The 27,012-nt window shown below is 43.0% G+C and overlaps 1 protein-coding gene across 5 annotated transcripts; it reads right to left on the bottom strand.

The window, feature by feature from the left end:
• TP53INP1 (tumor protein p53 inducible nuclear protein 1) lies at positions 1–27,012 on the bottom strand. 5 transcript variants are annotated; one of them, XM_047841861.1, is made up of 5 exons: positions 18,020–18,331; positions 16,811–16,931; positions 10,101–10,360; positions 9,195–9,552; positions 1–4,881 (listed from the first exon to the last, which is right to left on the bottom strand). In XM_047841861.1, the coding sequence occupies exons 3-5, from the start codon at positions 10,210–10,212 to the stop codon at positions 4,632–4,634; spliced, it is 720 nt and encodes a 239-aa protein (XP_047697817.1). In that variant the 5' UTR covers positions 10,213–10,360; positions 16,811–16,931; positions 18,020–18,331; the 3' UTR covers positions 1–4,631. The 5 variants fall into 5 exon arrangements, with proteins under 5 accessions (XP_047697817.1, XP_047697815.1, XP_047697813.1 ...); XM_047841862.1 differs by lacking the exon at positions 16,811–16,931 and adding an exon at positions 5,989–6,026 and having other exon boundaries at positions 4,746–4,881; positions 18,020–18,332; XM_047841859.1 differs by lacking the exons at positions 16,811–16,931; positions 18,020–18,331 and adding an exon at positions 27,002–27,012 and having other exon boundaries at positions 10,101–12,224.

The following is a 27,012-nucleotide window of genomic DNA, read 5'->3' on the forward strand; positions in this document are numbered from 1 at the left end:
TGAAGTTAAAGAACATTTTATTTACTGACAGATTAAAAACCACAACTCCAAGTAGTGCAAAACGCACCACTGAACTCAATTACAAAGAACTGGTGTTAATACACAATGTTTAAGCAATGCTACACTTATTTTTGGCAAAGTGCTGTATTGTTTAGTCTGTGTATAAAACTGACCATCTATGAACCAATCAGTATAAAAAATTCTATAAAAACAAATTTAGACAGTGGCTCAAGAAAACAAGCTGCCATTTATGCATAGATGATGTACAGTATGTAATCTAACCAAATGTCCCTTTTGAGTTTTCAAGTTGAAAAAAATTTGTGTTTAGGAATACATCAAGAAGGCACATAGTACAATCTACAATACTCTTCAGTCTCTATAACTGATGCCCTGTCTTTGAAAAGCAAATGTGTTCACAATTTTACTTGAGACAAAAAAACCAAGCCACTCAAAAAAATAATAACAACACACAATTACTGATTAAAATTCCAAACTTCTGGAGGAAAATGCAACCAAAAAGCAAGCAAAAACCACTCATACACATCAAGCTCAGATACACACACATCTAGCTCCCCAAGTACTGATTTGGTTTTTAGAAGTCCATCTAGAAAACAAATACTAAAACTTCAGGCAAATACAGAGCAAAATGGGGCATTTAACAATTATACAATTAAAAAAATATGTTGTAAGGAAAATTCTAAACGATATATAAAACATCCACTGAAGCTGCCTTCCTTTGAATAGTAACCTCTCCTCCCCCATAAAGGATACTGTTGCAAAGAGAAAGAAATATCCTTATCTGTATACTTTCCGGTCCCTCTTTCTCCACCCCAAACCACTGTAATTGGTGTCATATTTCAAGTGAAATCGGTACATGGCAAGGCTGACACCACCGAATTAGGTAGGTTTCCTAAATAAAGCATTTCATATAAAATTTTCAGCATTAAAATAAGTAGATAAGGATGCCATTGATAATGCATCAACATGGCTGATGACAGTGAAGCCATCCATGAGAACAGCCCAACTTTTAAAAGAATTTAGCCAGCATGAATGGGCATTATAAAATGAAGATAGTTTTAAGGTAACATTACAAACATGCTAGTGTCTCCAGTACAAGGAGCAGTCTCTTAACCGATTCTAAAAACAAAGATACTTGGAAACTCTTAAACTTTCTCCACTAACCTATTTAAACTTAAATGTTTGTCTTCTAGTTGGAGTCCTTCATTTTTTTGTTTGTTTACAATTCAAAGAAAAACAGGATTAAGAAAGACACTTTTTTGTTCTATTTTTCTCAAGATATAAAAAAGACAATATATTTCCTTGAAGAAGAGGATAGTGAAAACACTTAGATTCAATGAAGATGTAAAGATAACAAACCAGTGTACTACATAGATTTGAGAAGGAAAAACAACAGGCGATGCTGAACGCCCTCTCAAGTTTTCAGTAAACTGCGTTCTCACTAGAATCAAAGCACTGATAAAACAGAGAAGGTATGTAAACAGGAACAGCCTGCATGGGAACTGGGAAAATGCACAGGAAATTAATGTAGAAACAGCTCGCTGGAGTAGAAAGTCAAAAATCCAATCACTGTGAACCTTTCTGTAAAAAAAATCCCCCACCTGCCCGGCCATATAAATGCATTGCCACAGAAGATAAATAATGCAGGGTTAATCTTCAACTCACAGTGCAGTACATAATTAGTGGAGAAAGAAAAAGTAACAAACATAGAATACACATTATAAAATGTTTTATTAATGAAAACACAAACTTTGAGAAACACGGTGCGTTATAAAAACTAAGGGACTCATCCATGAAGCACTCCTTGTGCATCACACATTCCAGACTTTTTCCAAGTAACGTTCTATATATTATCAGTTTAGAAGTAGAGCACTAAATTCGGAGGGGTCTTATTTCTCACTGCTTGAATTTTTAAGAAATATGCACTGAAGCACATTTATGTAAACCACTAATATTTACAAGAGCAAAAATAATAATTAACTTATAATAAATTGCATTTTGGCCATGTTTCAAGGAATACTTAACAGGTCAACATCGTCCTGGTACCACACGTAGTAGATGCCTAACAAACCCCTAATGACCAAGAACTTCAAACGAATTACGTAACCACTTTCTTCCATTCTAACATGTGCCAATTTAAGACAGAAAACTTAGATACTGATACAAAAACCACAGTATGATATGACAGATGGCATGATAACCCTAAAAAAAATCCCAAGCCTGAAAGTATTTGTTTTCCAGGTATAAACCATAAAAAACTAGGTCCAGAGAAGGCCAGAAAAAAAGTCAATAACTGACAGAGATGTAGATGTATTTCAGGTATCAGGAAATTTGAAAAATAACGGTAAAAAAAAAAAAAAAGAAAAAGAAAAGAAAAGACCCTAGCTATGTTATACACAAATCTGTTCATGCTGCCAAACAAATTCTCATGGCTGAACTTCTGTAGCTTGTGAGGTACTAACAACTTGCATGTAATATATGAAAAAAGAGACCCCCACGTAGTCAGAGGCTTATATCCAGAAAACATTTAGCTGGTCTATTTTCAAGTTACCAACATATGGCCCTAGAGACAGACACGATGTAAAACATACACACCTTCATGAAAACTCTACCTCACCTCTCAACTCTCGTAAACACAAGTAGTAACAAAATAACTTCTAGCTCAGTTTGACAAAACTTTACAGACTTGGCCCCTAATTAGAAAACAAATAAATAAAGGGGTGGTTCAAATGGAAAGGGAATAAGGAAAGCATGGGGTCTAGACTCTTGTTCTAAAGAGACATTCCTGGCACTTCGTCACAGCCAGTGGAAGAACCACCTACCGCCACCATCTGACGATGCTGTGTGACCTCTTCCGCCTCCAAACTTCCCAGCCCTGGTCAGAAAAGAGCTCAGCTCTTCACTTGAAAAGTCTCCCATAGTTCCCTGCATCCAGCTGCTACAGGGTTATTAGAAAATATAATACTTCACATAACTATATGCTGCTTTTTCCCTTGAAAACCTTGTATAGACATGTATTCACTTAATTAGGGTTGCAGAGGCATTGGAAAAATAAGCTCTTGGACCACAAAGGTGATACTACTGTTTGTCAGTAGAATGTGCTTTGGATTGTCTATGTTTAGTTTAGTTTGAGAGGAAACTGGTGAATGTGGATGGCTCAGCAAAACCCATCACAATCGCTAAAAAAATAAAGTGACCGGCTAGAGGTAAGACAGATTTTCTCTAAATGATAAATAACTGGCCTCCATGTGACTCAAGCCCTGAACCCTGGCCTCATTAGCACCAACACTCTGAAGAACAGTTGTGGCCCCACCCCCACCATCAGATTCAGTAGAGAGGCCCCTGGAATTTCACACAAGGTTCAGTCCTGGACAGCCCACTTCCATCAGTATACAGTGCGCACAACCACCGTGAGGGAGGTAAATACTACTACTCCCCCGTAGGTGGAGGAAACAGAGGCCAAAGTGGTTAAAGATTCTGCCTGAAGCCCGAGTTAGAGGGAAAAAAAAAAAAAAAAAAAAAAAGAGAACTCAAGGAAGCCAACCCGTCACTCTTCATCTAGATGCTAGGAAAAGTTGTCACCAGGAATTCCTTCTCAGCCTCGCTTGCCACTCAGCAGGGCAGGCTCCACGGCAGATGATCCGTCACCGTATCAGAAATACAAAGCCTACCTCTTTTTCCTTGGACAGTTATAAATAAGAAGTCACTAAAGTGCCTGGACAGGTACTTCTGAATTTACAGCTGATGTGAAGTGCCAAGTGGGCAGAGCCGGCAGGAAAGAATCCACACAAGTCAAATGGTGGACTAATGGGGTAGGTGGAGACATACATTTTCCCAAACACAATTTCACAGATCTGACGGATCCCCTCTGCATGTGAGACAGCGCTTCTGTCCCACGATCCTTGTAATGTCTCTGTACCACGTCACACAGTCACATCGGAATTACTGAAAGCACTGTTCACTAACACTTAATGTACCTGAATTCCAAAATGAACTGTATGGCTAATCTGGAAAAAAAAACAAAAAACAAAAAACAAAAAAAAAAAAAACCTGTACACACAGAAATATATCAAGTTTTCTTTCAAGAGAAAGTTCAGCCATAATTCCATTATATCCATGGCAACTATCACCTGTTAATGCTCATGTTAGTGTGTAACAATGTATTCGCTATATACAGAAAAGATTATCAAGTACTGGTCAATAAAGTGTATGGCTGACCCTGAGAATAAATTTTTGCTTACTCGAAATATTGATTAATACAAAATAAAATGAAATTGAAAGATGCCTATCCTCATACTTGGGAAGAAATGTCTTTAGAATGCTAACTCATATACACCTTAATAGATTTAAAGACATCCCAAAACACCAAACACTGTAACTGTATTGATATGTTTCCAAAAATATTCTGAAAGAATTTACAAAAAAGTAAATGTTAAAAGCAAGGCATTATGTGATACACAGCATGTAAATCTGGTTTTCAAGATAGTGTCTAAACACATTGATAAAACTATGTGATTGGTCATCAGTTGGCTGAAACAGCATCTTCATTGTCCGTACACACACATCCACACACATATGCACAAACCAAGAGAAACCAATCAACCTTGAAATTCTTAGTAATTGTACTGACGTGGGCAGGGCTGATGGACGGCCCAGCCACTGTGCTTGACTTGCCTAGAGTGGCAGTCCCTGGTAAGATTTTGGCGACGAAGGCTATTTCTGTTTAAAGACTGTCTTTCACTATGTTCTTTTATCCACTGGGAAGGGCGAAAGCTCTTGGGTTGTTCCAGAAAAGCTGTATGAGCAGCAAGAGCTGCAACATAGCAGTGAATGTGCTGCCCCATCTCATCCTGAGCTTCCACTCTGAAACAGAAAAACACGAGGATGCATTCAGTAACAGAGTACGTTATTCATGAACTTGAAGAAGTTACTTAGTGATTCAATTTGCCACAGTGATTTGTGGTTGAAAGAGATCTTACTGTCTGATGGCTGACAGACAAGTTTATATTTTGTGACCACAATGACTGATAATGTTAGAAAGGAGAAGCCACCTTTTCACAGAAATATGCCATATAATCCACAGCGGGGGTTGGGGGGGATTAAGTAGACTGTCTTTTAAAAAGTGCTTTACATTTTGAGTGAATTTCAATTATGCAGCATTAGATAAGTTTTTCTGTGAGGAGAACTAACATTTACTGCATATCTGTATTTGCAAATATAATGTATTTAATTCTCGACATAATCTTAAAAGGAAAACATATTAATTCTCAAATTTTACTGATCAGGAAGCCGAGGCTCAACAACGATAAGGTCACAACTACTACCTCATACAACCAAGATTCTAATACAGGTCTTACTTCAAAGACTGTTATGAAGCAGGTTGACACTGGTGAACTATGCTAATTGCACCTTCACACGTTTTCTGTCTCTAAGTAACAGTTCCAGGAAATAAGCTGCAGGTCTGTATGTAATAGAAATATGCATAGAAAATTCTACTCATTTAACATTTTTATAGATAAAAAGCTACCTGCTTACTATAAAATTTATATCACAATAGGGCACAGTTTGGAATGGCATTTGCATAGAAATGTTACAAAGACCTGAGGAGAACATATCTTAAAATCCGGCTACAAACCATGTGGTTATTATCTGTCTTATATATTAAAAGCTAATTTAATAGGATAGATGTAAACTAAATTAACACATAACATGAAGAGTTTTAAGAGTTTTAGGGTTATTTTACACAACACGGGCAGTTATAAATTGTGGCTATAATCACTAGAGGAAAATGCTATCATTTTTTAAAGATTTTTAAAAAAATAGTAGAATTAAAGGGGGTCACATTAAGAAACTAATAGAAAGAAGTTAATACAAAGAGAACAGTTTTTAAAAGGTGGGCATTTTGAGTTCTTAACCTTCCTGTTCAGACTGATAACACATATCACACAGTCTCAAAGGGAATATACTTACTCTGTGCCAGTGAGTCTTATAAGCAGCTTTTCCTGGCCCTACAAATGTTAAATGGTGAACTATTAAATCACTAGTAAGATTTAAAATGCTACTTAATTTTACTGTTAGGACATGGTGCATTTTCTATATTAAAACTGGCTTACTATGGGTCATTAAAGGCACATGTATTACTTGAGATTATGATAGCACATAAACCTTCATAAACAATACTTATAAGGTCAAAATGCAATAAAACACACACTCTGAAGCCCATCTACTGTAATTATGAAGCACCTTATTCTTACATGCTTTATGTAATGCTTTATGGTAATATTCCCAAGGATAGACAGGATGGAAGCAATCTAACTTCTGAAAGACATGATTTGTTTCCTGCTCAGAAAATACAGATATTTACTACATAGCCATCCTAATGTTGGTAACACCTGATCTATCTTGATTTAGTGGGCTTTTGTAAATAAGAATTTGAAATCCAGAAATAAAGATGTTAAAAACATTTAGTTTTTATAAAACTAAGATAGTTTGCAGTACTTTCCTATGTTCAGAAAGAATTCATATAAAGTTAAGGGTATTCTTTTGATCCTATATACATGGAAAAGCACGTATTTGTTTAACTTTCTTACATGTTATACCAAAACATATAACAAGATATAAAAACAAACAAGATACAGACAATGAACATAATGACTGCATCAAAACCTCAAACACATAACCAGACGCAGCGCATGGTCTTGGACTGGATGCTTGTCTGGGCAAACTAGGTGAAATATTCTGGGCTCTGGTGCAGAAAACAGAGTATAGTTTGGGTAGTAGATGAAATGAAATTTTACTGGGAAAAAAAAAGGTGCAGACCATTGCCTAAAGAAGCAGATTACACAACTATATACGAGTATATACAACTTGATCCCTTTAGGTTAAAAATATGTGTGTGTGTGTGTGTGTGTGTGTGTGTGTGTGTGTGTGCGCACGCGTGTACAAACTTGTGGGCATATAGAGAAAAAACCACCTGGAAGGATACACTCTAGGGTGTTAACAGTATCCATCTCTAGGTAGTACAAGTGTCTTTTTAAATTTTTTAATTTTTACATATTTGCATTTTCTAACTTCCTGCAATGCATATGTACTGCTTCTGTAATAATGTTATTTATAAAGTGCTGTATATACATACACACATGCTTTAAACACTGAGAAGTAAGTACACAAATCCCAGTAAGTTTATAGTGACTATGAATCATGGGAAACTCTTGAGTCCAATTCCACAGAGGTGAGATCAGAACCAGGTGGGAAGGATTTCTAAGAACTGAAGAAATTAATTTGAATAGACTATATGGCAATTTAATCAATACCATGTCTAAAAAATCTTATTTTAAATTTTTGTTGAAATGCCTGAGACACTGATCTCTTGATAAACTTACAGCATTGAACAAAGTGCCAGTTAAAGTAACATTTCCCATCAAAGATCTTACCCAGTATAAAGCCTGGGTAACTATATAAGCAAATTATTTTTCAATTTGGTAAAGGATATGTTTATCCTCATAGAAGATGATGAGATTATCTACAATATTAAGACTTATGAGTGCAGCAAACTCTGGTAAAGTTAAATTAATGAGCTGCCTGGGTTTTGTTTATTATCTGATAAACAGGAAATAGTAGAAGATATATACAATGATCCAGTTAGTCAAGGTAGAGCCTGGACAATCTAAAAAGAGGCCCTTTGGATTACAGGACTAACTACAGGAACATTCTGAGCTGCTCCAAAGATTCCAATTCACCTGTAGCCTTCACAGGTATTTAGGGAATTAAGTCGGTACCAACATCACCAAAACATCGTAATACCACAGGCACAGCCCACTACCATGCATCATGACTAGCCAGAATTCGAGCTGATTAACAAGGCCATAGACTTTATTTTAGCAGGTGGGAGCAATCTTGAAAATGCTCGCTGGATAAAGGTGACAGTATTTCTGTAAGTTTGCTTGGGAACATGTCAATCTTTACTGGCAAGGTACTCTCTCCCTGAACCTTTCCAAGCCCTCAACCCACCTGCCATTCAAACAGAGCCTTTCAGACCCCTTGAACTCCACACAACAAAAAAGTATTGTTTGGGTATGAAGCCTTTCCTCTGTAAGACAGAAAACTCATATTTGAGATCTGCCAGGTTTTTGAGGTTAAGTGCCATTTGATGCAACCCAGCTAAGACCACTTGGAAGAAAATAAGAGTTTTATTTTAAGATATACTATTCTTGTTGAATTTGATACACCAAATAACTCAGTGTATAAAGTGCCAGAGTTATATTCTAAGACACTTAGCAGAAATGCTAGTCTTTTCTTTCTGGTCACCAGCAGAGTACTGGTGTGTGTGTGTGTGTGTGTGTATTTAATGTTTATTTATTTTTGAGAGACAGAGACAGAGAGTGGAGGGGTGGGGGCAGAGAGAGAAGGAGACACAGAATCTGAAGGAGGCTCCAGGCTCTGAGCTGTCAGCACAGAGCCCGACACGGGGTTCGAACTCACAGACCGTGAGATCATGACCTGAGCCGAAGTCGGCCGGCCACTTAACCGACTGAGCCACCCAGCCGCCCCAACCAGCAGAGTACTATAAATGCAACAGTTCTGCATTATATAATTGGGGCTGTGTTCTAATGAATTTTTTTGAAAATGTAAAATGAACACTTTTTTTTTATACCATCCACTACTTTGTGCACTATAGACATGCCTTCATAAATCTCTAATATTACTCTGCATCTTCTAAAGAATTAGCTTCAAGTTGTAGTAGAAACAAATGAAATGCATGCCAAACAGACTGCCCATGGACAGAATAAAATACAGTTGGCCCCTGAGCAACTCAGGGGTTAGGGGCACCAGCCCCTGTGCAGTTCAAAATCTATGTACAACTTTGGACTCCCCAAAAACTTAACTGCGAACAGCCTACTGCTGACTGGGAAGCTTACCAATAACATTAACAGCCAATTAACACATATTTTGCATGTTATATGTATTACCTGCTGTGTGCTTACAATAAAGTAAGCCAGAGAAAAGAAAATGTTAAGAAAACCATAAGGAACAGAAAATACATTTACAGTACTGTACTGTGTTCATAAAAAAAAAAAAAAAGAAAGAAAAAAAAAAAGAAAAACAACTCTGTGTATAAGTACACCCATGCGGTTCAAACCCACGTTGTACAAGGGCCAGCTGCACTTACAACGTACCTGGGGCTACTTGGGTTATGAAATTCATCAGCCCCACAGCTGGCCTCACTGACAGCAGGGCAGGAGTTATGCACAGCATAGACAGACATGCTGGGATGTTCGATGAGAAGGTTTTCCATAGGACTGGTTTCCACCTTGAGAGTGGTTAATCCACCTGCAGTAAAACATGGGGGAGGGGTGATAAACCAGCTCTCCTCCATTGGACAGGACTCAAATTGGAGGAAGCAGGAATCGCTTGTATCAGCCAAGCACTCAAGAGATGCAGGTAAACAGGAAAAGACTGAAGGGTGCTCAGTAGGTGACTCTTCACTGATGTCTTCTTCTTCATCTTCTGCTGCTGAGAAACCAGTGCAAGTGTCTACATCACAGTCCACATACGTTGGTGAAGTCCCACGGGAGGACGGGCATCACAATGACAGCAGATTGAGAGCACAGAAAAAGAAGAGATGATACTGTTAGCTGATGTTCACATTTCTCCTTTCATTTAGGTCAGACACAAAAGCATTTACATTCACTCAATGATTATAAAAGAACTTCTGAGCACCTAGTGTGTGTGTATGTGTGGTGTATCACTGCATCAGATGTATTACGGTGGCTTTGCAGGAGATGATTTTTCTATCCTGCTAAAGTAAACATGATGAGCAATGTGGGTTACAAGGATTTCCTATTAAAGTGCATCTGATCTGAGCAGGGTATGAGAGTTGCAAAACTGGAAGATCTGACGTCAATCAATTTCACTGACTGATTGTCTGGCACAGAATGTTTCCTGCAATTATTTTAGACAAATTCTTGCTTATTTACTTTAAAGGCTTAAAAACCTTCAGAGTTACTGGTTTACTTCTGCAAAAACTAAGATGCAAGAGTTTCCATTTTTGCTGTGATGATTAACCGCTGAGAATACCTTACCTATGAAGTCAACAAGAATCCATTCATCATCTTCTTTCTCACTAAATTCTGGTTCTTGATTGGAAGAAGTATTGACTTCACCCACAAACATTTTATTCAGTCTCTGGAACATCGTTAAGGCAAGATTGAGACTTTGGCGGGATGTCTTTATAGCTGAGATTTCAAAACACTGTCTTCAGTCAGCCTGATGGCACGACAGGAGATTAAAGTGCACGAGGTGCTTATTCAACTTAGGTGGGAAGCAAGAAGAATCATTATCCCTAAAATAAAACAGGAAAAGGTTATTTAAAATCAGTATATATTTATATAATATGTGTGTGTGGTTTTCAAAGCATGTGCCCACACACACACGTGCACACCCCTCTAGAAGAAAGCTCATGCCTTAGTCTACAGTTACAGCCGTTCCCTTCCGGCAGGCATCAAACACAAGAAATGCAGTACCTTTCATCTATAAACCATTATGAATTGAGTTCTCAATGCAACCTGTGAACATCTTACATGTGAAATGAAAGGCTCTTTTCCACATCTGTGCTTTTATAAGGGATCAATCTGAATTATGTATTTCAAGGTGACATACTCCTTTCCTGTAAGAAGAGAAAAACTAGATACTAAACGGTCTTGCTATATGATATTCAACTGCCCCAAAGCTGCCAAAGGAAGGCTGCAGCAGGACCAGATGTCTGCCATGTTTCCCTGGCTCATTTTCTCTTCTGTTCTGTTCTTCTACAGGGCTGCAAGCAGACCCAATTCCATTTAAAATCAGTAGGTACAGCATGATTTGGCCTTCAAAACAATGTCTACAGCTGGCACAGGGAAATTTATACTGTAGAAAACTGAGGACGACATCAACTAGAACTGGAAACCATTCACCGCGTGGTGGCAAGCAGGAAGGTGTTGTAGTCAGTGTGCCTGGGTTCAAATGCTGTCTCTGCTGCTTACGCTCTGTGAGTTAGGAAGTTACACTACTTCAGCTGGCAATAGTTCTACCTCATGGAGTTCTGTGAGTTCTAAATGAGGAACTCCAGGCTTGTCTGATCTTATTCCAGAAATCCAGATTTATATATCCATTTCTCCCTGGTTACTTGATAGGCATATCAATCCTAACACATACCAAAGAGAACTTTTAATTATTTCCCCACAAACTTACACTGTCCTTCTTTCTCTTCTCAGCAAGGAGAAGCAGCAGCACCCAGTGGTTACCCTTGACTCCTTCCACTCCCTACCCAACCCCTCAACCAAATTCTTACCAAGTCCTGTTGACTCTAGCTGAGCACGTGCCTCAAATCTGCCCACTTCTTGCCACCACTTTTATCCTAGTTGAAACCAATCTGGTGTCCCTTTGGACTTTGCCAATCACCACCTCCTAGATGGTCTCCCTGACCCCATGTGAAATGAGATAATGCAGGCAACCTACTTAGCAAGGCACTTGGCACAAATTCTCAGTCAGTGTCAACTATTATTCTACAAATATTTACTGAGTATGTATTATGCATCAAGCAGAGTGCTAAGCACAGGGGAAGACAGGTAATGTGATGAATGCCATGGAAAAGTACTGAGTGTTCCTCAGATCTACACAGGTAGACGTCAGGAAGGATTCCTGCAGTAAATTACTTTGATCTGGAGTGGTTGAGATCTGAAGATCAAGAATGGAGGAAGGGGGAGAAGGAACACCGGAAACCTGCAGATGAGTGAGAATGTGGCACCTTCTGTATGGCTGAAGATACAGATGTACAGGTGTGCGAGTGCACTAGGGGTGCTAAGCAGGAAACAGATCCTGTAGGACCATGTAAGCCAGAAATGAAAAGTCAAGGATGACCCAGGTTTATGGCTTGGCCAACTGGGGAGATGGCGGGACCATTTAGTGGAAGAGGCATACTGCAGAAGGCGTAGGCTGGGCATCTTGGACATGCTGAATTTGGGAATCTGCAAGTCATGAACCTGGAGATGTCTAGTAGACTGCTGGATATAGGGCTCTGGAGTTCAAGGGCATGGTCTCAGGTGGGGGCACTGATTTGGGAGTTGTCAACAAAAGGGAGTGACAGAAACCATGAGTAGAGACCATCCAGGGATAGTGAAAAGCATCTTCCTAAATGATACTCTTTCTCACCAGCATCAGCCTTGAATCTAACTTCAGACTCTTGACATTTCACTTTCTTTTATTTATTTACTTATTTTGAGAGAGAGAAAGACAGAAGGCGAGCACACACACAAGCATGTGTATGCACACGAGTGGGGGAGGGGCAGAGAGCAAGGAGACAGAATCTTAAGCAGGCTCCACTCTCAGTACAGAGCCTGATGCGGGGCTTGATATCATGACTCTGAAATCATGACCTGAGCCAAAATCAAGAGCTGGATGCTCAAGCAAAGGAGCCACCCAGGCGCCACGACCCTTCACTTTCAAACAATCATCATTTTTAGCAGTACATGTAGTTACAATCTGTATTTGATGAGATTCTTGGTTGAATTCTTCATGTGCAAATGGGAGTGCTACAACTGTTTGGCATGCTACTACGAATGTGTAATACTACGAGTGTGTGTTCAAATAAATGACATCTGAGCACTGTTGTGGTCACAATCCATCATCATCAGCCATTAATTATTAAAAGAGAGTCAACAGGAAATGTTACTTGCATAACCAGTCTTCCTGAAAGCCTTCTGGAAAGCAGCAGGGCCAAACCATGAAGGCTGGAGCTCTAGTACAGAATTCAAATTCAGCTTTATGTTCCATGTAAAAGAAATTAGGAGAAAAGTGGGCTTGTGTAGTTTGCTGGACCTACTGTAGTGTAGGTGATGAGCTACCACAAGTTCTGACGTATGTAAAGGTTTTGAGCACGTTAAGCGAGGAGGGAAAAAAAGATACTTAAAAAATCCCCCCTTATCTTAAATTACAAAGGCATACATTGGTCCCAAGTACAATTCTGTGTGTGCTGAAATAGTTGAGAGAATAATCCCAGTTCTCCAGAGTATAGGGCTGACTGCAGGCCCTGCATCAGCTAGGAAGGTAGAGCTGCTGGGCAGGAAGCAGAGCACCTCACAAGAAAACCCTTGCTCATCCTGAATGAGCACCTTGTCCCCCAAGAGCGATGCCACACCAGGGTAACTTAACAGGGCTCAGGCCAGTTAGGTGGCAGCGAGAAGGCAGAGAACAATGCTGGGGCCACTGTGGTCGGGCAGCTAGCTGCAGGTTCCTGACTGCAAATTGCGCTCCTCTAGCTCCAGCTCCAAACCCATGTGATGGAAGCCAGCTTACGCCTGGAACATATACAATTCTGCCACAGGAAAGGTGTCTCTGGAGGAACTTTCCACAGGGCAGCACAAGTCAATCTTCTTTTGGTTTCCTGAAGTAGTGGCTGCCTTAAGATATCCCCTATTTCCTGCAAGAGCAACCATCCGTGGGTGGGCAGAGTATTCAGGAGCCCAGCCAGGCAAGGGAAGAGCTCATTCTCATCTGTCCTGAGTCAGAGCTGGTATTTACATGACACACCTTTTGAAGCCTGAGGGCAGGACACAGAGTCGTCTCAGGGAAGGAGTGCTGGCCTGGGCCCCTGCAGTAGGGGGTTCTGGCTTTCCCCCTACCACAGGTGGCTCAGACTAAACAATTTAGCTCTCCTGAGCCTCAGTCTTACCACTGGAAAAATGGATCACATCTTTACTCTCTCCACAGACCTCTAGCACAATGAAGAAGTGGGGTTGGGCTAACTATGCAAAGTTCCTTTACCCTGCTTTCTGTAGGTGTCACAAAGGACAAGGAGCTGTTGGGAGAGACCCCAACATGCTAGAACGGTTCATGAGGTGGCTGCAAGGCACCCTGGGTGGATGAACACTTGAAATATGACTTGTATGACCAAAAAACTGAATTTCAAATTTTATTTAATTTTAACCCATTTAAAATTCAAATTTGGAAGTTGACAATTGAGCTATTTTTGGAAAAATTTCAAGTATGTTCAGAACAATTGATTAAGCATGTCCAATGAAATTTTTATATGTGAATTAAGATGTGATATAGGTTAAAATATATACCAGAGTATATTTAAAATTTTTTTAAATCTTTATTTATTTTTGAGAGAGAGACAGAGTGTGAGCAGGGGAGGAGCAGAGAGAGAGGGAGGCACAGAATCAGAAGCAGGCTCCAGGCCCTGAGCTGTCAGCACAAAGCCCGATGTGGGGCTCAAACTCACGAACCGTGAGATCATGACCTGAGCCAAAGTTGGACGCTCAACTGACTGAGCCACCCAGGCGCCCCTACCAGAGTATATTTTAAAGACTTAATACCCCCTCAAAAAGAACATAAGATAGCTCAATAATTTAAACAGGGTGCCTAGGTGGCTCAGCTGGTTAAGCAGCCAACTCTTGTTTTTTGGCTCAGGTTCTCACAGTTTGTGAGTTGAAGCCCCACATAGGCTCTGCACAGATAGCATGGAGCCTGCTTGGGATTCTCTCTTTCCCCCCTCTCTCTGCCCCTCCCCTTCCCTCTACTCTCAAAATAAAGCAATATTTTAAAAAATTTAAACATACATGTAATTCACATTACATATTATACTGGACAATGCAGTTCTAGAAAAATCTCTCCAGAATCTTGAGAGCCTATCCTGCTGACGGCCCAGGGACCGTCCCTCTCCAGTCACTGCTATTCTTCACCTTGGCTCCTGCCCAGGAATGGAGGCTCTTGATGGGCCTGGTTCTATGTGAAGCCGTTAAGTCAAAGCAGAACTTCAGACTTCAGTCCTCACTACATGTCACAGACTTTTAAAAAAATTTTAAGTTTTTAAAAGGTAAACCCCCAACATGGGGCTCAAACTCATCCTGAGATCCAGTTGGATGCTCTACTGGACTGAGTCAGCCAGTCACCCTGTTGTGGACTTGTTGATATTTACAACTCTAGGGCAATGGATAAAACTAAAATGAAAATTCCAGAAAAAGAAGGTGTCCCAAGAGGACAAATTTACAGATAAAATTCTGGAATTCAGCAAAGAGGGAGGGGCAAAGAAAACTGGTAAGAGGGGCAAAGAAGTACTGCTGTTTGAGGCATGTGCAAGCTTTCCACATGATAACTAACCAACATCAGCCAACCTGCCAGGGCAGTTTCATCCCAGTGGAGAAAAGAAACAAAGTATCTGGGCACCAGCATTTTAAGAAGGCAGCTTTGTCCCTGTCACTCACTCACACTCACACACACACACACACACACACACACACACACACACACGTCTTTTTCCTTATAAAATTAACTACATTATAGGAAGTTTGGAAAATAAATAAGGAAAACAATTATTCCACTGCCTTGTTACAATCACTGTTGGTGTATTATGCATTTCCTTCTAGCTTCTTCTACACATAAGGTTTCTTTTTACCATAAAGTCTAGTGAAGACACAATGCTGTTTCCTGCTTTGTTACTTAACATTTTATCATTGTTTTTCATATTATTACATGAGTTAGAAATGCTCAGTGGGCAGAAAGGTGGTTTAATACCTTTAAGTTTAATACTTAAGAGGAAGAGCATTCTAGTTTGAGAACTCAGAAAAGGCGTTGCTAGTCTAGAAGAGCTTGTTAGTATAATTTATCTTATTTTTGAGACAGGCAAACAACCAACAGGCAGTGTGGCTCTGGAGTTACCCTGCTGTGTATGAAATCTTGGCTACGCTACTTGCAACTTGTATGACGTTAAGATATTTAGTAACCTTTTGGTGCCTCAGTTTTTTCATCCCTAAAATGGAGAAGATAGTGCCAATGTGAGGATTAAGTGTGTATCCCTTAGAATAGAGCCTGCCACATAGCAGGCAGCCAGTAAGTATTAACTCAGAATATGAAATATAACTTGGAATATTTAACTCCATTCCACGCCAGCTGTGTGACTGTAAGCCATTTAGCATCTTTGGGTCAGAATGCCTTTATCTACAAAATGTTTATATAATAATTACAGCTACAATCTACTGAATACTTGTGATATATAACAGTGAGTTGAGGTATTTATTTGTCACATTTTACTAATAAGGAAACTAGGCTCAGAAATTAAGTAACTTGCTTGAGAGTGATAGAGCTGGTCAGGTGTGGAGCCAGCAATAGAGCATACGTCTGTGTGGTTCCAAGTGTCTTGCTTTTCCCTGCACATCATTTTGCTCAGGCTCCTTCCAGCCTCAACTCCGGCTCTATGAATTTCAGAGAACAGTGCTTTTCAGTTGGTTTTGGCTGCCAGTAGGCGGCTCCAAAAACAACATTTTTAAATTAAAAAAAAAAAAAAAAAACCCACAACTTTGATGATCTAACTTCGAACTATGTGTACAGTTGTGGCTTCTTGACAGTTTCGAAATATCAGGTGGCTGAACTAACACGCCTTCACTGAAAAGCAGCCTCAAAATGATTTTTCTCTTTATATCCCACCCTATTTTAGAAAAATAAATATGCTCATTCAATTTAAAATTGATTTTAAACTGCAGAAAAACCAAGCCAAGAAAGCTGCCCTTGCTTGCTCCACTCCTACTCCGCCTATTCAACTGGTCACAGGGAGCTTTTCCTCTCAGGGACCCACCGCTGTCTGCCCTGAAGGCTGAATGCCAGTGGACAAAGACAGCAATAAGCGGTAACTCCTAGCCCGTTAACCTCAAATTTTGAAAGTAGGACCATTCCCAAGAGAAACAGGAGGGAACAATTGAGTGAGCAAGCAAGCGTTCACAGAAAAGAACAAAAGAAGGGATGAAAAAACAAAAGAGACCTTGGTCATATAAATTAATGAGGTGTTGGTTCCAGATAGGAGCTCTTAAAAATTATGCTGCACATTCAGAATTATAGTGGCTGTGACTTAAAAATCAAAAGCTTCCCAGGGATTTTCACATCTGCAATGAAAAATGTATTTCAATTACCACGCAAATGATTTCAGGATCTGGGGGTACCTCATTATTACGACTGTTCAATGACCCTATGGGTCACTTTCTCCTCCCCTTTTCGGAAACTACTCTGCATTCAGAAAAGGCTCTTTTAGCAACAAATGCCCAAGTTCTTGGAAGTTACAGATGGAAAGGGGCTCTTCCTTAACCCACTCTAATTTGGAATTGGCACAGAAGATGACGAAAGAGGTAATTGCGAAATACAATACAAAATGAGGAATGCCCACATATAAATTCATCTGCAACTTTGAAAGAGAAAACACCGTTTCCTTTTAATTGGCTGTGTGGCCTCGAGTAAAACAACTTAATCTCTCTGGGCCTCGGGTTTCCTAGCCACAAGATAGTAAAGCCTACTTCAGAGGGTCTCTGCGAGGAGCAACGGAGATAATGCACGTAAAGCCCTCGATGTCGTATCTGGCACAGAGTAAGGTCCCAATCGGCGTCAGCGACCAAAACGATTAGGATTTTACTCCTGACGGGCAAGTACAGTGTCCTTTCCACAGGTGCAATCTCATATAGTGATGTGTAAGATCAGGCAGGGTCAGGGGACATGCGGCGGACAGGCGGACACCTGGGACACTCAGGCGCTGGTCGCCGGGCAAGAAAGGGGGGTTCCCCGGCGCCGCAGGACCCTTGGTGCTACCGGGAGCGAGCCGGTGCCGCGAGGGCTGGCGGAGGAGGCGAGGAGCGCAGGGCCGCCGGGCCGGCGGAGCGGGGCGCCGAGGTCGCTCCTCTCGCAGCCCCCGACGCCAGTCCAACGGCCGAGTGCCGGAGCAGGAGGAGGAGGAGGAGGAGGAGGAGTAAGGGGAGGAGGAGGTCCCGCCGCGGCCAAGAAAACAGGCCAAGCTCGCGGGAGGAGACAGAAACTGAACACCCACCCGCCGCCCAGCTCCGGGCTCGTCCGCCTCCGCCCGCACCCGGGGCCTCGGGCCGGCCGCCGCCAGGGGAGGAGGCGGGAGGCGCGGAGGGTGCCCGGCCCGAGGCCCGCGGGACGGCGGGAGAGAGCGGCCCGGGGCGCCGGCCCCGCCCGCACTTACGTGGGCCCCACCGGCAGCGGGGACCGGCGGCGAGGGAAGCGGGCGCGCCGCTCGGAGGGGACCGGCGCGCACGGGCGCGGGGCTCTGCTGAGGTAGCTGCGGCTCCCCGGCCGGCGGGCGCAGAGCGCGGAGCGCGGGGCGCGGGGCAGGTCCGGCGGTCGTGGTGCTGAGCGGCTGGCCGCCGGCCGCCCGTCTCGCTCCTTTTGTTGTTGTGCAGCGCTCGGAACAGCTGATCGGCCGCTGCGCCCGCCCGTCGGGCCCGCCCGCCCGGCCGCCCCGCCCCGGGGCCGCGCCAGGCCCGATCCCACCAATCGGCGGCGCGGGGGGCCCGGGGCCGCCCTGCGAGAGGTTGTCACTAACGCACGTGACCTGGCGCCGAGCCGGGCGACGCTCTCAAGTTAGAAACAAGCCCGGGCAACAAAAGCCGAGGGGCGAGCGGAAGGGAGGGCGAGAAGGGTGTGAGGGGGTGGGTGCCGGCACTGGGGCCACTGGGAGGGGAGGGGAGGCCAGGCGGGCCTGGGGGCGAACAGAAATGGGAACCCGCGGGAGTGTGAGGAGAACGGGAAAGGTGAGAGGAAGAGCCCGACCCCAGTGGCCTGTCTGCCCCAGTAAGGGGGCAGGGGCCAAGGGGTTGGGGCACTGAGGGACACAGCAGTTTTTGCTGTGAGCAGAAAAAAAAAGAAAAAAGGCGTTGAGAGTGATGGAGGCCAGAGACCCCAAGAGGCCTGTTCAGGCCAATATAGGGGTAAAGCCTTAGACATGGCTCTGTAAAGGCAGCTCCAGGCCCGCTTCTTGGCCTTCTTGGGAAGGAAAGTCTGGCTCTAGGTACAGGGGATGCTGGCCCCCTTAGCCTCCTTTTTGAGCCAGGCCCAGCACCCTGTGGTGACTGACACTGGGAGCTGACCGAACTTGCCTGCAGGCTCAGGATCCAACCTGCAGGCAGGCAGAGCAGAAGAGGCCATGAGACCAAACCTGAAGGCAGTGAGGTCAGTGATCTGGCCAGGCTTCTGCTCCAGCAGACTTGAAGAACCCTGGAGGGAGGAGAGCGTGGAGAGCTGCTTCTTCCCTAGGCTCTGCATCCACACTCGCCAGTGACCCACGGAAGCTCTGACCTCTTACTGTTGTCATACCTGCATACCGTTGGCATTCACATGGGGCCTACCTGCTCACCGGTTATTTATAGTGAGAAGAGAATGAAAGGGTGAGCTGACAGATGCTTTCCAAATCAAAGTTCTGTATGCAGATGGATGGATTAACTGTGTCTGGCAGAGACAAGGGAGTCATGTTGATGCATCTCTTCTCTCCTGGTTCCTGTTTGGACTGAGATGCAATTCTCTGACCCAGGGCGAAATTTATAGCAACTGCTCACAGGTATAATCATACAGTGTCTGAAGGGTTCTCACCCTTCTGACTCTCACAAGAATCCTGGTTTTAAAGGATGTAACTCAAAGTTCAGGGGATTTTCTGATACCCAGAAGTAATAACAAAAATAAGGTGGCCATTTGAACTTTCCTCAGGAGGTAGACTGAGGCTGTAACTTGGATTGGACAATCTCATGGAATTGAGTATGTTTTAGATTTTAGGTTTTGGCAAATCAGGCTCACCCCAATATTTTCTAATATCATTGCTATCTTTGGAGCTCCATAAACTCTTGCTCCTTCTTAGGAATCCATGAAGAGACTATCTCCCCATTCAGAATAAAGGCACGATAATTCTAAAGGTCTAATTCGTAATTTGAGACCTACCTTTTCCAATCTGATAAGGTTTATCACTGTTAAAGAAAAAATGTGAAAGCATACAATACTTTGTTATGATGGAGAAAACAATGTGAGGTAGATGATGCTTCCAAAGAGGGTCACAACAATATTTCTTGCATCATGAAGTGGAGACTGTTTTTCTTCCCCTTGAATCTGGGCTGGACCTGTGACTGCCTTGACCAATAGAATGTGGCAGACATAATGTTTCTAGCATGTCTAAGACCAGACACTAAGCAAACCTGACAACCTCTGCTTTGCATTCTGGGGAAAGCCTGCTACTGCATAAGAAGAGAACACCATGCTGCGAGGAAACCCAAGCTAGTTATGTGGAGAGGCCACATGGAAAGAGAGACATGCCTGGCCAGCCCCTAGATTATTTAGCTCATGGTACCTGAGATCCTAGACATAGGGGTGAAAAAGCCCTCTAGGAAGTTCCAACTCCAGCAGACGCCACAGGGAACAACGATGAGCCATCCTCACTGAGCCCTGTCAAACTGCAGAATCACAAACAAATAAATGACTGTTGTTTTAAGGCACTAAATGTTGGCATGGTTTTACAAGCAGCAATAGATAACCAAAATGCAAAGCTAAACAATAGGAAGGCCCTTGGCAGACAGATCAACCTTCTCTAAACTCCACAAAGTAGAATTTGGGGGATTAAAAAAAACTTCTTATCTCAGGGGTCATTTGCTTTTTGTTTACCCTCTCACTGATTTGTAATCTCCCCACCTGGTGCTTGTTTATCCCAGTAGCGTACCAAGGGGGTGAGAGAGGGGATGTGGGAGAAGTCTGCCCCTATGAGGGAGAAGTATTCTATCCCTGTACATTGTTTGGAACTGTTGGAGCATGAAAATAATAAAAAGCAAACTGACTTTTACTTAGTTTTATTATTGTTTGAAAATTTTCTACAGACAAGCACACACACAGAAATTTTCTGCTTACTGTCTGCACTGGGAGTGGATTGCTCCCACTGCCTCCCTCCTCGGGTATGCCACTGGTTTACATAGATGCATGCGGTCAGGCTCAGGAGTAATGTCATCTCCACAACATAGAGCTGTCTGAATACAACCAAACTGTCAAATCACACAGCTGCACACCAGCTTCTCGTCTGTCTGCTGACAAAGACCCAGCCAGGTTCCCTGCCTGGGCCGACCCAGTGAATCCAACCATCCTTTAATAGGCAGGATAATTCTCAGCAGGTTGCTATAGTACCCACGTCCAGGCTGACTCCCTGCTGTGGGGGTGACCCTTTCCCCATCTGTCAGAGTCCTCCTGTCTGTTTTCCATGGAGCTCAATACACTCCCTTATCTACCCCAACAAAAGGGATTCAACCTCAAGTTTTGTTGTGAAGGACCACGGGGCAGGGCCACATTTATGCCAACATCCAGAAACAATACAGTTGATGCCCCTGCCTCCTGCTTACAAAGGCAGGCTGTGGCCATTGCCCTGCCAGTTGCTTCAAGGCTGCTAAAGAATGTTGCTTCCTATCAAGCCACAGATGGAGAACCCCACTGGGTGGCTACTCAGGGCAAGCTCAGAACAATAAAGCAACAAGTCGCCCAGTCTATACTGAGGAGGGTCTGAAAGTGAAGTCCGCTCAGGCAGTTTACAATCGGTCCATCAGCAAATGCAGCCTGTTGGGCTTGTATCGTCCATCCAGCATGCTGTCAAGTGTCTGGGAAAGACAGAGAGTTTTTGTTTAATTGCATTTTAGAAGAGCAATCACTTGGAATTCCAGTGAAATCTGTTCTAAGAGAAGAAAAGAAAGGGTCTCTCATGGTCTCCAGAAAGCCTGAAACAGAGGGAAGCCAGAGGTTTGGTGCTCTACTTTCTGAAATAAAAAACAGAAAACAAACCTAACTGGGATGCCCTTACCATCTCAGGAAGAAGTCAGAAATGATACCAGGGCCATAGGTATTAACAGCTTTCCAAGCCCCTGGAACCTTATAACTCTTGCATATTCATTTTTTTTTAACCCTATATCCTACCTATGTTCACATGGTGATTAGAAACAAAATCCTCAAAATGAAAAGAGCCTGTGTTCTGGCTGAGGCACCAGAAAGGAGAAGTGAGGTGGACCTAGCCCATTCAGCAGCCAGTATTTGGGGAGAAGAGCCCTTGGGGCTGTGGTGGCATAGGCTGGATTATGAGTGATCGATGACAGTCTCCCAGACACACAGTGCTCTCTCCAGTTCCTCTAAAGTCCTGAATTTAAAGGCTTCTTAGTTTTTAGGTGAATGCAAAAATAAGTACTCAATTATTTTAAACTGTATTAAAACTTAGCTGCAGAGCAGAAAGGGAATCATCCTTATGATGATTATCCTTAATCATATCCTTAATACATATGGCCTGGATACATGATACAGAATGTCCCTGTATATACCATCCCAGCCCTAGGGAGCCGCAAAGCCCTAGGGACAAGTTACGTGGGGTAGACCCAACCGGGTGAAAGGGCAGTTGCAGTGGCTACCTGTGTGAGTGCAGGTCAGGTCTTCTACAACTCCTGCTGCCAAAGCTAACTCTTCACTCACATGCCTACTTCTGGGTCACTGCCCAACTGTTGCCATGTGCCAGAGGCAGCCCCAGGTGGGGTCTGTAGCCATGAATTGCTCTATTATGGGGACAGCTTGAGTAGAACGTGTCTTTCTGCTCTTCTTAAAAGGATGATGCGGGGGCGCCTGGGTGGCGCAGTCGGTTAAGCGTCCGACTTCAGCCAGGTCACGATCTCGCGGTCCGCGAGTTCGAGCCCCGCGTCAGGCTCTGGGCTGATGGCTCAGAGCCTGGAGCCTGTTTCCGATTCTGTGTCTCCCCCTCTCTCTGCCCCTCTCCCGTTCATGCTCTGTCTCTCTCTGTCCCAAAAATAAATAAAAACGTTGAGAAAAAAAAATTAAAAAAAAAAAAAAAAAGGATGATGCAGATAATATGATTGGTACTTACATAAGCTATACACCACTTACATAGTCTTCCTATTTAAGGAAACTTGTTTTTGGGTTATTCTTTTTGCTGGAATTAACTACCTTAAATATCTACTACATTTTGCAAGATTAATTTATGTTCTTAAATGTCCAGATTGTTCATGGCTTTGGCAAAAGACCTAAGCATGTTGATAATCTGAGGCAGGAGGGTTTTTGGTTTCTGTTCTTTTGGGGCCTCTTCTGCTTTAGTCCTTTTTGGTAGGAGTAGCCATTTCTTTCCCTTTGTAGCTCAGGAAGAGGGAATACATAAATATATAGACCTGTAGTGGTTAAGCCCCATCCACCCATTCATTCAGGTCTATTGTATTCACAGAATCCATTCATTCCTCCAATAATTATTTAATGAGCACCTAGTTTATGCCAGGCACCAGAGACTCAGTAGTGAACAAAACAAAGTCTCAGCCATCAAGAAGTTTCCACCTAGTGGAAGAGAAACAATAAGCAAGTAAATATATAATGTAATGAGTGCTGCAAAGAAAAACAAAGCTGGGTAAAGGGTTAGAGAGGCTGGTGGGGACATAGGATGGTCAGGCAGGCTTCTTTGATGAGGTAGCAACTTGAGCAGCCAGAACAGGAGGGCAGACATGAGGGGAAAGGGTAGCCTAGGAAGCCAGAAGAGCCACTGCAAAGGCTGGAGGCAGAAGAGTTTTTGTGCTCGAGGAATAGCACTGTTCTTGAACGAAACAGTGTCAACTGAGAATTGGGTGTGATCTGGTATCTGTTGGTTACCTGAGCAGACCCACAGATCTGTGAGAATTTTAAATTCCTTTGCAGTCTTTTGGGTTTCTGCAACACTTCCAGAAAGGCACATAGGTCCCTAGGAAGTAACTTTTCATGTTTACTATAGCATGGAACTAAATTTCAGAGCCCGGAGAACAGGAGTCATGGAATGGGCCTCAGGTAATCAATTACACTGCATGCTGGGAAGGCAAAACCACTTTGGAGCATGTGGTAAGCAAGAGGAGGAAACTGGGAGGTTCCTGCTCCATATGGGGACATTACTCACCTTCTGAGTCCCTCAGTGTCCTCAACTGGAAGAGCAGGAAAAAAATACCAACTTGGAGAGACAATGAAATGTCTCTGGGACAAGTGTCTGGGACATTAGGTGTTCGATAAATATTTGTTTTCACCAGCACACAGACCTTTTTCTAAGGACTTTATTGTAAGGGTTTTGTTTCTAATCACCTTGTGGAAATAGGATTTTTTTTTAAAAGGAAAAATCTAAAGCTTAAAAGCTTTAATAGCTTCTCAGAACTTGAGCCTAAAAAAACCCAACAAGGTTAAGGACAAAATGCTCTCATCTTCTTTAATAAGTCTATACAAGCAAGCCACAGAGGTCTAGACCCATGTTTGAATTTGTCCCTACTTAACCTGCATTTTGTATTATCTGAACGTTTAAAGCCACACTTTGGAAAATAAGCCCTTCCCCAACACACACTGATACCCCTGAGTTACTTTACCTGCTCAAACACAAGTGCAACTGAAACCAATCAAGCCTGAAGGCCATACCGTCCATAATTAAGAATAGCATTTAAAGTGAGAAGCAGCTGTTTCTCATGGTTAAGAGTGCTAGTTTTGGAATCAGACCTTAGTGCAAGCTCTATGACCTTGGACCTCTCTTAGCCTTAGTTTTTTCATTTTCAAGTGGAGATAAGATTGTCTCTACTAGGTGGTCCTGAGGATTAAATGAGATCATGCATATAAAGCATTTAATATAATGCTCTACACTATAGTATGGGGTTATTAAAATGTTATAAGGGTAACCTGAGAGTACTGAGTTCTACAACCTTTAGGAGAGTGATATGTGAGACAGTGGGTCGAGAAGGTGAATTTTGAGCCAAGCCCTGAATGATGTAAAGGAGTAAGTAAGCTCTGTGAGGCTCTATCCAGTGACTAGTAGTAGAGGCAGAAGGAACAGTAAGTGTGTGCATAGAGGGCCAGCAGTGTGGCTGGAGGGTGGTGAGGGAGGAGGGCAGTGGAAGATGAGGTCAGAAAGGTCATGAGGAAATGTGCAAGCAGGGATGAGAAGTTTGGATTTCATTCTAAATGTGATGGGCCATTAGAGTTTCAGACATGTTGAGTTTGAGATGCTCTTTGGAAATCTAGGGGGCAATTGCATATTCTTGTGGGCAATTGCATATTTGAGCACAGAGCTAAAGGGACAGGTAGGGGCTGGTAACATAAATGTGTGACTTACCAGCTTTTAAATAATATTTAAAGCCACAGAATTGGATGGAATGACCAGAGAGAGGATCTGAACAGAGAAGAGGGCTGAGGCCTGGGCCTAGGGCTCTGATATTTAGAAGAAAGAAATAAGGAATATTAGCGGAGAAGACTGAGAAGTAGCAGCTGATTAGGTGAGAGAAAAATTAGAGTGAGGTAACCTGGAATCTAAGTGCCAAAAATGCCTTTAGAAAGGAAATTGGGACTGAGTGTGGAGAAGCCAAATATGATTAAGGACAGTCAAATGGTCTCTGGCTCCAGCAAGATGGTGGTCAGTGGTGCTAAGAGTATCAATTTGCTACGGCCACCATAACACAGTGCTGCAGAAGCGTGACTTAAACACCAGGCATTTATTTTCTCACGGTTCTGGAAGCTGGAAGTCCAAGATCAAGGTGTTTCAGGATTGGTTTCTCCTGAGGCCTCTTTCCGTGACTTGCAGATGGCTGCCTTCTCCCTGTGTCCTTGCATGGACTTCCTTCTGTGTTGTCTGTGTCCTAGTTTCTTCTGGTAAAGATGGCAGTCAGATTGGGATTGGGCCCAATCAGACTGTCTTGGTTTAACCTAAACCTCTTTAAAGGCCTTGTCTACAAATATAATCACCTTCTGAGGTGCTGAGGGCTAGGGCTTCCACATATTAATTTTGGGGTTGCGGGGGGGGGGTGTCACACACAATTCAGCCTGTACACTGGGCAATTCTTTTTTTTTTTAAATTATTTTATATAATAGCATGAACAGGGTAGGGAGGCAGAGGGAGAGAGAGAGAGTCTTTTTTTAAAGTTTATTTGAGAGAGAGAGAAGGAGAGAGGGAGGGAGAGAGAGAGAGGGAGAGAGAGGGAGAGAGAGAATCCCAAGTAGGCTCTGTGCTGTGAGTGCAGAGCCTGACGTGGGGCTCAGTCTCACGAACCACTTCATGACCTGAGCTGAAATTAAGAGTGGGCACTTAAGGGACTGAGCCACCCAGGTGCCCTGAGAGAGAGAGAGAGAGAGAGAGAGAGAGAGAGAGAGAACCTTAATCAGGCTGCACTCTCACACGGAGCCTGATCCAGGGTTGGATCCCACCACTCTCGGGATCATGACCTGAGCCAAAATCAAGAGTCAGACAGTCAACCAACCGAGCCACCCAGGTGCCCCTAAGCAATTCTTTTTTAGGAATTTTGTTGTGAAGGAGAACAGAACAAAGGATTAAGGTGGAACTAAAGACATTCTCTCCAAATGGGGAGACAGGGAGGTTTTGTATTTATTTTGGATTTTTACTACGGGAGAAGTTCCAGTCGCTGGTATTGCTGGTGAGAACGGCACGATAGAGAATCTGAGACTGTGGCTGCAGGAGAGAGGGGGTTATTTCAGAAGCAAAGTTCTTGAATACCAGAGAAGGGATGGGATCAAAAGGTGTTAAATGACTTACCCAGGTCACTAACTTGTGAAGGGTAGGGGTTGCACTTGATCCCAAGGATCTTAACCCCAAAACACACTGTCCCACTGACTACATTTCAATACCTGTTCTTGGGAGCAGCAATAACCAGAACAATCCCCTAGGAAGGAAGGAGAGTAACACAACAAAGGAAACGTGTTCACATATGGAATTATAGCTGTCCTGGCCACCTATTACCACTTGCAGGGGTGAGGGAGGTTGTGAGGGGTTCACAGAAGGGGAAGGAGGAGAAACGGGTGAGGCTCTATTTGACTGATTGATGAACGAAAACACCCTCAGGAAGTCCAGTCCCCAAAGTGGTTGGATATTTCTGATCTGTGCCCTGGAATTGGCCTATTTATCTGGACTAAGCTTGGCTTCAGGTCACCACCAGTTTCAGACAGTTACATCATCAGCCTTCCGTATGCAGATTGCTACCCTCTTTCACCAGAGCCAAGAAGCATGTGGCTTTGTGATTTTGCTTCTACAAACTCTCTTATCATAGCACTTGCATGCTGGTTCCCAGATGTTAAACAAATCAATCAGTAAATAAACCTTGGCCTCACATTTTGTACGGACAAATTTAACACACACACACACACACACACACCACACAGTGTCTCTTA

This window comes from Prionailurus viverrinus, chromosome F2 (genome assembly GCF_022837055.1).
Source record: "Prionailurus viverrinus isolate Anna chromosome F2, UM_Priviv_1.0, whole genome shotgun sequence".
In the NCBI taxonomy this organism is placed as follows: domain Eukaryota; kingdom Metazoa; phylum Chordata; class Mammalia; order Carnivora; family Felidae; genus Prionailurus; species Prionailurus viverrinus.

Bases quoted from the DNA above. Each gene is read 5' to 3' on its own strand.
- TP53INP1 (XM_047841859.1), bottom strand. From the start codon at position 10,212: ATGTTCCAGAGACTGAATAAAATGTTTGTGGGTGAAGTCAATACTTCT. The intron at 9,553-10,100 runs GTAAGGTATTCT...ACTGTGATGTAG, and splicing joins GATTCTTGTTGACTTCATAG to ACACTTGCACTGGTTTCTCA. The intron at 4,882-9,194 runs GTACGTTGTAAG...TTTCTGTTTCAG, and splicing joins CATAACCCAAGTAGCCCCAG to AGTGGAAGCTCAGGATGAGA.